This window comes from Podarcis cretensis, assembly GCF_951804945.1.
Source record: "Podarcis cretensis genome assembly, chromosome: 8".
Taxonomy (NCBI): domain Eukaryota; kingdom Metazoa; phylum Chordata; class Lepidosauria; order Squamata; family Lacertidae; genus Podarcis; species Podarcis cretensis.
In genome coordinates, this window is record NC_137177.1 from 568,946 (window position 1) to 580,134 (window position 11,189).

Below are 11,189 nucleotides of genomic sequence, written 5' to 3' on the forward strand. Positions count from 1 at the left end.
TCACTCCTCTGTGACTGTAAAAGTGGATCTATAGAATCGTTATATAATCTTCTGTTGTCCATTACATTTGGCTTTACGGTCCAAGTTTCTGGCCCCATATTTATCGAGAATTGCTGACAGACCTCAGGAAGCCCAAATAATATACTTATTAAACGACAAATACACAAGTAGATCCCTTGCAGTCGCTAGATACCTGATTAATGTCTTATTTCAAAAGAGGAGAAATGGATCACTGTATGACTCTGACAGCTTAGCTAAACTTAAGAACCATCAATAAGTGCCAGAACTAAGACGCATATCTCCCAAAATCCAAGGGATTTGAATTTCGGTTTACATAGAGGGAGCTTATTGTGTATAGTGTTTACTTAATTGAAGTAAAATTGGTTTTATATGGGTGTTTTAACTTGGATTTTAACTGTTTAAATTGTATTGTTTATGGATAAATTTTGATGTATTGTTTTCGATATGGGCCAATGGCCGTAATAAATCAAACTGAACTGAACTGAGGCGCATCGCCCGGGCGTCGCCTGAAGGCTCGTCGGGGAGAGAAACGGAGGCAGCGAGCGAAATTTAGCAAATTTCCTAAACCAGACCCCGACTTCCTCTTTCTGGCGGTATAAACGGGGAGGGAGCCGGTCAGCAGCCGCCCCAGAAGCAGGAGAGAGGGAGCGGCTGCCTGGTTCTTGCTCCGCAGGGTGAGTGTGTGGGAGATGGCCCCCCCAAAACCCGGCCACCCCAAAGGGAAGCGGGGAGAGCTGCCTCGGATCTGAGCGGTGCTCGCGAAGGGCTCCTGCGCGCAAGCAGAGGGCAGAGGTGGCAGTCTGCCGTGGGGGGGGGGGGAGCTGGGAGAGGCGTGTTTAGCGGAGGGGCTCCAGCTGCTGCACCCCGCTCTATGTTTGCACCTGGTGCTATTCCTCCCCCCCCCAAAGGACCTATTGGGAGTGATTTGGCTCCGGATAGTTCGCGACGCGCTCCTTTGTCAGGCCAGGAGCTGCTGCCCCCCTGGCCCTAGTGAACCCCCCAAAGCAGGCTGTATCGCAGTGCTGGGGGGGGAGCCGCTGTCCCTCCTTCCCTCCCCAGCTGGGTTTGGGTGCGTCTCACCCCCTTTATGTCTGATGCCGTTGGGCGTTTCTTGGGAGGAATGGGGTCCTGCACGGGGTGATGATGATGATGAAGATGAAAGGAGCTGCCGGCGTGCCACAATTGCAGGGTCCCAGGTTGCCGTCCCCCCAAAAATCTAGTAGGCTGCCAAAGCCCCCGAGAAGACCCTGCTCTCTCCTCCTCTGCCCGCCTGCCTCCGGGTCACACGATTCTGCTTCTGCTGCAAGAACATTGGGCAATGCAGGCCCGGCAAAGGCGACTTCGCCCCGCGCCCCGATTCTCTGCCCCCTCCCCATCTGCTCTCCGGTAATGGGAGCCTCTCGCAGGCTCTAGGGCGCATGGGAACAGGGGGAGCCCAGGAGGGCCCGGCTGGGTTGGGGGCTGGTAGAGGAGGGAGGGAGGGAGGAAGGGGGCAAAAGGGGAAGAAGCCGGGAAGAGAGAGAAAGGGCGGAGGAAGGAAGCTCGGAGGAAGAGTGGAGGTTGTGACACTGAGGCTCAATGCCTCGTAGCGCAGCTTATTGGCGCCTGCCAAAGGGTCCCATCTGGCTTCTGCTGAAGGAGGCATAGAATGCAGCCACGCAAAATCAAGCCTGATACCTTCTAGCCAAAGGTGCAATACGACTAACTGGAATATTTTTTAAATCAAAAAAATCTGCACCCTGGGTCTCTAATTCTCAGCCTGGCCGGCCTCGCGGGGTTGTCGTCGGGATTAACGGGCCTGTCACCTGGAGCTCCTTGAGGAGAGAATGCGAGAGGGATTCGAGGGCAGACTTGCACCTCCGCAGCCTGCGCTTGGCATCCTTGGCACACTCGGGACCCCCGCCCTCTCCGCCCCCCCTTCTGGGCGACCTCTCCTGGTCTCCAGCAGCTCCGCTCACAGCTTTCCAAACAAGCCGCGCCTCGCTCCAGGAACTTGGGCTGCCCATTTTTCTGTGCAGCCGCGAGGATTCTCTCAAGTGCCTTTGCTTCTCCAGCCGGGGACAATGTCTGTGAAATCCCAGGAGCCCTTAATGTCAGCCCCCCCTTGACGTTTCTGGGGAGGCGCCTCCAGACGCGAGCAAAATCGCTCAGGATTTTCCTGAGCCGCCTCCGGCCAGCTGGTGGCTCTGGGACATTCGGGGCGAAGCGGGGCTGGAGGGCGAGGATGGGGGGCTTGGACTGGGAGGAAGGAGGCAGCTCCGGGCGTTGCCTTGGCGGGGAAGAGAACACGGTTTAATTTGCGGGCGGCATGCCTGGTTTGCGGGCAAAAAGGCAACGCGGGTGGGGTCTCTCTTGCTGTTCACATCCGGACAGACAGACTGGAAGCAATTCTTGAGTTATAGGAGCCCAGCGGTCCCGGAAGAAACCAGCCTTCGATGCGGTGCCCCCTGAAGCAGCTTCAATCAACTTCATATCAGAATTTGCCAGAGAATAAGACCGCAGAGTCCAAACGGGTTCGGGCTCCTCCAGGGTGTAGTTTTTGTCCATCCGTTCCCCGCTCCCAAAGGGTCATATGGTCCGACCCGCTGCCCAGAGCTTGACTCGCAGAACCCCCAAAAGATGGTCATCTGACATCTGCTGCCTTCTAGTCTCTTCAGTTTATATTGTATTTTATCATTGCGTCCCGAAGCTTCACGAGTAAAATTTGCAAGATTTCCTACCCCCTGTTTGGGGGTAGAACGGTTCTCTTTGCTTTTATTGCAAAATATAAATAAATGTAAGTTTCTTACCCAGCACCTAAAATAGCCCAGCGCTGTACAGAACAGACCTTAACAATGACGCCACGATCTTCATCATAAAGAACAAATGTGCTGTGTAATTAACCCTGCAATGACAACTAATACAAACTGATTGTTTAAAAACGCCTTGGCGGCTACAGCCGGGAGCTGTTCCCAAGCGTTGGAACTCCCTTCCTAGGAAAGGAACGCTGATCTATTAATCTGTGGTTGATTTTACTTCCGGCCTGGGGAAAACAAACAAACAAACAAACAAACAAACAAACAAACAAACAAATTTTAGGGCCACTTGCATAACCAGAGGTTTGGGCAAATGTTCTCTCGCTCTGTAGATGTTCGTGCGCGCAAAGGTAACCTTTTGGGGCGGGGACCAGGCTGGAGGGGGGACGGACACACTGAGTTCAGTGTCAAACTTGTGGATATGAGCACCGCACGTGCATTGCAGGGGGGGGGGCGGACTAGATGACACTGGGATCCCCCAATCTAGGATTCTGTGGTTCTTCAGCTGCGATTCCTGCATTGTAGGGGGTTGGACTGGATGGCCGCTGGGGGTCCCTTTCAGTTCTGCAGTTCCATGATTTCCAAGAGGCCGGACCCTGCCTAGACTAGAGACGACTCCCGCCTGTGGCCCTGACTCCTCTCTCCCGCCTGTCTGCCCCCCGCAGGACTCCCCGCGGCTCAGGGATGGGCGACCTCAGCGACTTCTACTCGGAGTACAATGATTCCGACCCGGACCCCTCCGACGCGGGCCCCCTGGTGTTTGAGGAGTCGGGCCTGAGCCCCCTCCTGTGGGTGGCGCTGACCGTCTACGTGCTGGTCTTCGTGGTGGGCGTGCTGGGCAACGGCGCCGTGGTCTGGGTGGTGGGCTTCCAGATGCGGCGCACCGTCAACACCACCTGGTTCCTCAACCTGGCCGTGGCCGACCTGCTCTGCTGCCTGGCGCTGCCCTTCCTGGCCGCGCCGCTCCCCTCCGACCACCACTGGGCGCTGGGCGACTTCGCCTGCAAGCTCTTCCCGTCGCTCATCATCCTCAACATGTTCGCCAGCGTCAACCTGCTGGTCCTCATCAGCATCGACCGCTGCTGCCTGGTGCTGAGGCCCGTCTGGTGCCAGAACCACCGCTCGGTGCGCTTGGCCTGGGGCTCTTGCGCCCTGGCCTGGCTGCTGGCGCTGGCACTCACCGCGCCCACCTTCTTCTCCCGCGGCATCGTCACGCAATTCAAGAAGAGCCTGTGCAGCACCAACTACGCCGCTTTCCCCGGAGGCCCCCGCGTGGCCGAGGTCTCCGTGGCTTCCACGCGCTTCGCGCTGGCCTTCGCGCTCCCGCTGGTGGTCATCTGCGCGTGCTACGGGCTGCTCCTGCGCCGGGTGCGCAGCTCCCGTTTCGGGCAGCGCTCGCAGAAGACCCTCAGAGTGGTCCTGGTGGTGGTGGTGGGCTTCTTCGTCTGCTGGGCGCCCTACCACGTGGCTGGCCTCATCCAGGCCTCCCAGCCCCACTACACTGAGCTCAGCCGCTCAGTGAACCAGGCGGACCCCCTGATCGTGGCCTTGGCCTACCTCAACAGCTGCATCAACCCGGTCATCTACGTCCTCGCCGGCCACGACTTCCAGAGCAAGATGCGCCGCTCCGTCAAGGCGCTCCTGCGCAACGTCTTCAGCGAGGAGTCCGCGCTCGGACACTCCTTCGCCGACGGCCACGCGAGGACGCAAGACACGTGCGCCGCCACCACGGAGGACCGCAGCGACCCCAGCGACCGCAGCGCCAGCACCGTCGTGTGAGGAGGGGGCCACCACAAAGGAGTCCCTGCTGGGGCGCTCTGTCTGCGCAACGCCCCTCCTCTTACTTGCTCAGCTCTGGGAGGGGGCCAGCCCCACCCCAGAAGTCTCTGCAGGCTCCTAGACCCCTGAGACCATTTGCACCCCACCCCCACTGGGGAACTCCCTGCCCATAGACAGCAAGCAGGCGGCCTTTCCCGTGCTTCTTTCAGCGCCTGCAAATAACATTCTGGTCAGACAAGCCGACCCAGAAGCGTAGAGAGTCGAGGTGGATTTTAACCTGTTGGAGTATTTTAACTTTTGTGTGCTTTAAGTACTGTTGTACATTTTTCTCAGTTCTTACCTTTTTGTAAGCTGCTTTGAGGCGTGTGTTTTTTTTAGAAAAACAATCAAGCCATGCATGCACATTACGAAATAAAATAACTGCAGTAGACTTACCAACCCATCCTCCTCCTTTGTTTGTGTGCTCTCTTTCCGCAGTTCAAACCTTGCTCAACTATGCGTGAAGAGACAGACAAAATTACAAAAAGAGGGAACCAAAGGAGCCATAATAAGTGATACACAAAAATCTTTCAAGACAAGTGTGTGTGTGTGTGTGTTCAGACTGGGTGACTCCAAGGGATGGGAGGCACAACCTCTTTGATGCCTCCCCAGTTTGCCTAGTGATGCCCAGAGGAAACTTTATTTTTATGGGAATGTTGTGGATAGTCAAAGTTGAGATGTCAAAGCGATAAACAACTACCTGACATTCAGAAGACATCTTAAGGCAGCCCTGTTCAGGGAAGCTTTTAACGTGTGATATTTTACTGTATTTTTGGTTTCCATGGAAGCCGCCCAGAGTGGCTGGGGAGGCCCAGCCAGATGGGCGGGGTATAAATAATAAATTATTATTATTATTATTATTATTATTATTATTATTATTATTATTATTGTAGGAGAGGATATATTGATTTAGTAGTATGCTTCCCCTCTCTCACGCTAGTGAGTCAGTAGCAGAGTATATTCCCCTGTATATTGCAGGGAGCTAGTTGGTAGAATGGCTTGAATCTCTTTACTTAAGCAATCTAATCTGGCTTCTGCAGATTGTTCCTTTGTTCCCTCTTAAAAAGAATAATGACACAACAGTCTTCTTTAAAAGTAATGATAAGAGGTTTACTCACATTCAGTTCACAGTTGGTTCCCTGAAGGAATACTTTAGCTTGTAGTTACAGAAGAGAGTTTATCCCATATGGGGACTGAGCCATGTGCTGCTGGCTGAGAGCCAGCAGACAGCCAAAGACATCAAGATGGAATAAAGCGAAGAAGAAAGGAAGATGGCTGCGTGACCAGCCCTGTTATGGGGTCTGCCAGTGTCACACGCAGGGGGAGGATGCTCCAGAACAGGTGGGGCAGGAAGTCCTCCTGGCTGGAGTAACACCCCCTACGTGTCCACTCTGGGCAAACAGGAAGTGTTGTACTTGACTGCTTATGTTACATCCCGCAGTTTTCTCTACTGTGTGTCCCTCCCCCTGTCCCATCTACCCCCCTCCGTGCCTGTGTGTGCATCCCTTGCCCACTGACTATCCCTGCGGATATATAACTGGGAGAAATTCACCTCGTGACAGATGATGAGCTTTGTTCACGAGGCTCAGGTGAGAGCTCTTCTTGTTTATTTCTGTTCCTGAGCTCAAGGTGGCCCACATGGTTCCGCCCTCTCCTTGTTTAATTCCCACAACAACCTTGCAAGGAGAAGACATGGACTGGCACCCAGGTCAGCCAGTGGGAGCTTCAGGGCCAAGTTGGTGGGTTTGAAGCCTCGTCTCTCCCAGATCCCAGTCCGACCCTCTAACCACTGCACCACCGCTGCCTCTCTTTGAGCCTCTTACCCCGGAGTTGGCCAGGCACTCCTGCCTCACTCTTCTTCTCCTCCAGTCCAAGCCAGGATGCCTGGGGTCATGTCAGGTAGCAAGAGGGTCAGAGTGGGGCCACTAAGGGAAAAACCAATGCCAATGCTAAGGCTGAGGCTCAAAGAAGAACAAGAGAACTAAAGAACTCCTGGTGGATCAAAGAAGCTCAAGAGATCCAGCTCTTGGCTGACACTCAGGATGCACAGAGTTTCTTTAAAGACACAAAGCAGAGCTGTAGCGAGGCGATATTGCGCCCTTGGCAGAACCACCCAGATTGCGCCCCCAGCCACGCACAAATTGGCTCTTCTTTCCACCTCTCTTCAACCCCCCCATTCAATTCCTCATGCACTTCACCTTGTAATGAATTCTTTCACAGAAAATCCAATATTTATTATTTCTTAATAAAAGGTTTCAGCAAAGAAAATGACAATTTTATGTGAGTTGACGTGTGTTTTTTTTTGTAATTCACTTGTAAAACAATACACGGATAGGCCTAAATGAAACATACAAACAAAATCAAAGCAACTACAGTGGTACCTCGGGTTCAGGTCTGTTCTTAACCTGAAACGGTTCTTAACCTGAGGCATGTTTTCATTAATGGGGCCTCCTGCTGCCGCTGCGCTGCTGGCATGAGATTTCTGGTCTTATCCTGGGGCAAAGTTCTTAACCTGGAGCAACCACTTCCTGCTTAGCGGAGTTTGTAACCCGAAGCATCTGTAACCCGAAGCATCTGTAACTCGAGGTATCTCTGTACTCTATTCCGAATTTATAAATAGAAAGCGTAATGCTGGCGGTCAACAAAAGAGGTTTAAAGACAGTCTCAAGGCAAATCTTAAAAAGTGTAGTATAAATATCGACAACTGGGCAACACTGACCTGCGACTGCTCCTGTTGGAGAACAGCCTTGACCAAAGGTGTCCTGGGACTTGAAGACACTCGAACTCAGGACGCAAGGGAGAAATGTGCTAGGAAGAAGGAATGCTTGGCAAATCCACACCGGGATCAACTTCTGCCTGGGAACCAGTGTCCCCCCTGTGGAAGGACGTGTGGATCCAGAACTGGCCTCCACTGTCACTTATGGACTCACTGTTAAGAGCATGTTCATGGAAGACAATCTGTCTCTCTTTTGAGGATATTTCCCTGCAGTTGGCCGGGCATTCTTGCCTCACTCTTCTTCTCCAGTCCAAGCCAGGATGCCTGGGGTCATGTTGTGTAGCAAGAGGGTCAGAGTGGGGCAGGCAAGATGTCTCTAGGGGCCTCGTGGGGCCCACACCCCCTGAGATGGACCAAGGTTCCCGTGACAAAGGCAGGTTCCTGACGCCCCTCGCTCTGCAGAAGAACAGGAAAGGAGTCTGCAGGGTCAGGACTGGGACCCTCTAGTCCACCTCCTGGTCTCATAGTGGCTGACCACAGGCCCCTCGAGGGAAAGCTGCAAGCAGGATCTGACCCGTCCTGTAGTTTCAACAGCAGCTGGGGCTCAAAATAATTTATTTGTACCCTGCCCATCTGGCTGGGCTTCCCCAGCCACTCTGGGTGGCTTCCAACAAAGATCAAAACTACATTAGAACATCAGTCATTAAAAACTTCCCTAAACAGGGCTGCCTTCAGGTGTCTTCTAAAAGTCAGATAGTTCTTTATTTCCTTGACGTTTGCTAGGAGGACGTTCCACAGGGCAGGCGCCACCACTGAGAAGGCCCTCTGCCTGGTTCCCTGTAACTTCACTTCTCGCAATCAGGGAACTGCCAGAAGGCCCTCGGAGCTGGACCTCAGTGTCTGAACGATGGGGGTGGAGACGCTCCTTTGGGTCTACTGGGCCTTTGAGGCTGTTTAGGACTTTAGGGGTCAGCACCAACACTTTGAATTGTGCTCAGAAACGTCCTGGGAGCCAATGTAGGTCTTTCATGACAGGTGTTATGTGGTCTCGGCGGCTGCTCCCAGTCACCAGTCTAGCTGCCACATTCTGGATTAGTTGTAGTTTCTGGGTCACCTTCAAAGGGAGCCCCACGTAGAGCGCATTGCAGTAGTGCAAGCGGGAGATAACCAGAGCATGCACCACTCTGATAAGACAGTCTGCAGGCAGGGAGGGTCTCATCCTGAGTACCAGATGGAGCTTGGAGACGGCCGCCCTGGATAGGGGAGTGCAACTGGTGTGGTTGCTCTGGGTGCCACTCTGGGTGTGTGGTGTCGTATCTGGTGTGGAGAAGTTCAGCCCAGAGTCACGTCACCACAGAACATTTCCTCTTTTTCACAGGCCAGTTTTGATGAGGCAGGAGAATCTATTTTCTTCTTTTGCTGTTCTGGCAGGAAATGGAGGCTTCACTCTATCCACGCACATGAAGTCACCCAAACTGCCTTCCCCAGGGGAGAAAAGCCCTGGTCTCCCCCCACCAGCCCCCCCTAGTCCAGATGCCATCATCATCATCACCACCACCTTCATTTTACTTGTATGCCACCTTTCCACAGTTGAAACAATGCTCAAGGCTGCTTACAACACGACAAGATTGACATAGTTACAAACATAGCAAAGTACAGTGGGACCTCTGGTTGCGAACAGGATCCGTTCCGGAGGCCCGTTCACAATATGAAAAGAGCACAACCCACAGCGGCGCGTCTGCACATGTGCGGGTTGTGATTTGCTGCTTCTGCGCATGCGCGTGACGTCATTTTGTGCGTCTGCGCATTTGTGAGCGGTGAAACCCGGAAGTAACCCTTTCTGGTACTTCCGAGTCGCCGTGGGATGTATCCTGAAAGAACGTAACATGAAGCAAACGTAACATGAGGTATGACTGTAGTCATAAAAATAAATAAAACACATCAACGACTACATAACCAAAATGAACAATTTCCACATAAAAATAAAGATACAAAAATTAATATCAAGAAAAGCAACCCCCCTGACAAAACTTCCCCCCAAATACCCCAGTCCTTGCTGGGCAGCAGCAGCAGCAGCAGTTCTTAGGAAGCCTGTCAGCCCCCCCCCCCCCCAGGTGGAGAGGGTCCAGCCGTCCTCTTCACATGCAAAAAAGGGGCAAAAAAGGGTGCACACCTGAGAAAGGTGAGGGACCTGGGCAACAGGCTCTGGCGTCCCCTTGGTCAAAAAGAGCCGGGGGTCACCCTTTCCGTGGGAATGTTGTGGAAAGTTTTGTTGTTGTTTAGTCGTTTAGTCGTGCCCGACTCTTCGTGACCCCCTGGACCAGAGCAGGCCAGGCACTCCTGTCTTCCACTGCCTCCCTCATGCTGGTTGCTTTGAGAACACTGTCCAACCATCTTGTCCTCTGTCGCCCCCTTCTCCTTGTGCCCTCCATCTTTCCCAGCATCAGGGTCTTTTCCAGGGAGTCTTCTCTTCTCATGAGGTGGCCAAAGTCTTGGAGCCTCAGCTTCAGGATCTGTCCTTCCAGTGAGCACTCGGGGCTGATTTCCTTCAGAATGGAGAGGTTGGATCTTCTTGCAGTCCATGGGACTCTCCAGAGTCTCCTCCAGCACCAGAATTCAAAAGCATCCATTCTTTGGCGATCAGCCTTCTTTATGGTCCAGCTCTCACTTCCATACATCACTACTGGGAAAACCAGAGCTTTTACTATACGGACCTTTGTTGGCAAGGTGATGTCTCTGCTTTTTAGGATGCTGTCTAGGTTTGCCACTGCCATCTGGGGCCGGTCTTTGAGGACACTCCTGCAGCAGGCCGGTCCGCGGATTCCCCAAAGGGAAATGCAGGCGATTCTCCCCAGTTGGCCTTTTGGGCACCCGAAAACAGGCTCCTTGCCCGCCCCGTCTCTTCTCCGCCCCCCTCCCAGGTTTGAGCCTCCGTTGGGCAGAAGCCCCCCCCCCTGCACGCGCCCCCAGCCCCAGTCTAGCCGTGGGGCTTCACGTGCACAGCGCCCGTCGGCACCGAGCAGAGCCCGCGAGCAAAGCAGCCAAGGAGTCTCCAAAGGAGCCCGGCAGTTGCCCGTGCGCGCAGCCCTCTACAGCTTCTAGATCTATAGGCTACGGGAAGCGGGCAGGACGCGCGCCAGGAGCTTCGGCGACCCGTGTCGCGCATGCTCGCCCGCCACGAGCGACTGCGCATGCTCCGCCGCCAGCCTGCCCTCCTCGACTCGCAGAGGCAAGGGAGACGCGTGTCAAGAGAACGTGGGAATGCAGGGATGCGGGCAGGACGGGGGGGGAAGAGAAGCGTCCGGGGAAGGGTCTCCAGCCGTGGGGTGGCCAGAGCGGAGGGGAGCGGGAGGCGTCGCGGGTTTTCCCGGCTGCGTGTCCGTCGGTTCTCACGAGTCCGCCGCTTCCAGGCAGCCCTGTTTAGGGAAGCTTTTAATCTCTGGTGAATTATTGTGTTTTAATATGTTGCTGGAAGCCGCCCAGAGTGGCTGGGGAAACCCATAAATAATAATATATAAAAAAATATGAAACTAAGTTTGTTGGCGTCTAAGGTACTACTGGTCATTTTTTAAATTTTTAAAAATATATTTCGACTGTGTCAGACCAACACGGCTGCCTACCTGAGTAGGTCTACCTCTCTTTTAAATCAGAACCAGTGAAGGCGGTGAAGGTCCTGTGTGAGTGCCTGGAGGCGGTTGGAGGATGGATGGCGGCTAACAGATTGAGGTTGAATCCTGACAAGACAGAAGTACTGTTTTTGGGGGACAGGGGGCGGGCCGGTGTGGGGGACTCCCTGGTCCTGAATGGGGTAACTGTGTCCCTGAAGGACCAGGTGCGCA

At 53.8% G+C, this 11,189-nt stretch overlaps 1 protein-coding gene across 4 annotated transcripts; it reads left to right on the top strand.

Annotated features, from left to right (window-relative positions):
- The first annotated feature begins 510 nt into the window (after positions 1-510).
- C5AR1 (complement C5a receptor 1) lies at positions 511-5,025 on the top strand. Of its 4 annotated transcripts, none has more exons than XM_079988528.1 (3): positions 511-695; positions 2,399-2,588; positions 3,482-5,025. In XM_079988528.1, exon 3 carries the CDS (start codon positions 3,501-3,503, stop codon positions 4,593-4,595), a length of 1,095 nt encoding a protein of 364 aa, XP_079844654.1. In that variant the 5' UTR covers positions 511-695; positions 2,399-2,588; positions 3,482-3,500; the 3' UTR covers positions 4,596-5,025. The 4 variants fall into 4 exon arrangements, with proteins under 4 accessions (XP_079844654.1, XP_079844652.1, XP_079844655.1 ...); XM_079988529.1 differs by having other exon boundaries at positions 665-695; positions 2,395-2,588; XM_079988526.1 differs by lacking the exon at positions 2,399-2,588.
- Positions 5,026-11,189: the final 6,164 nt, after the last annotated feature.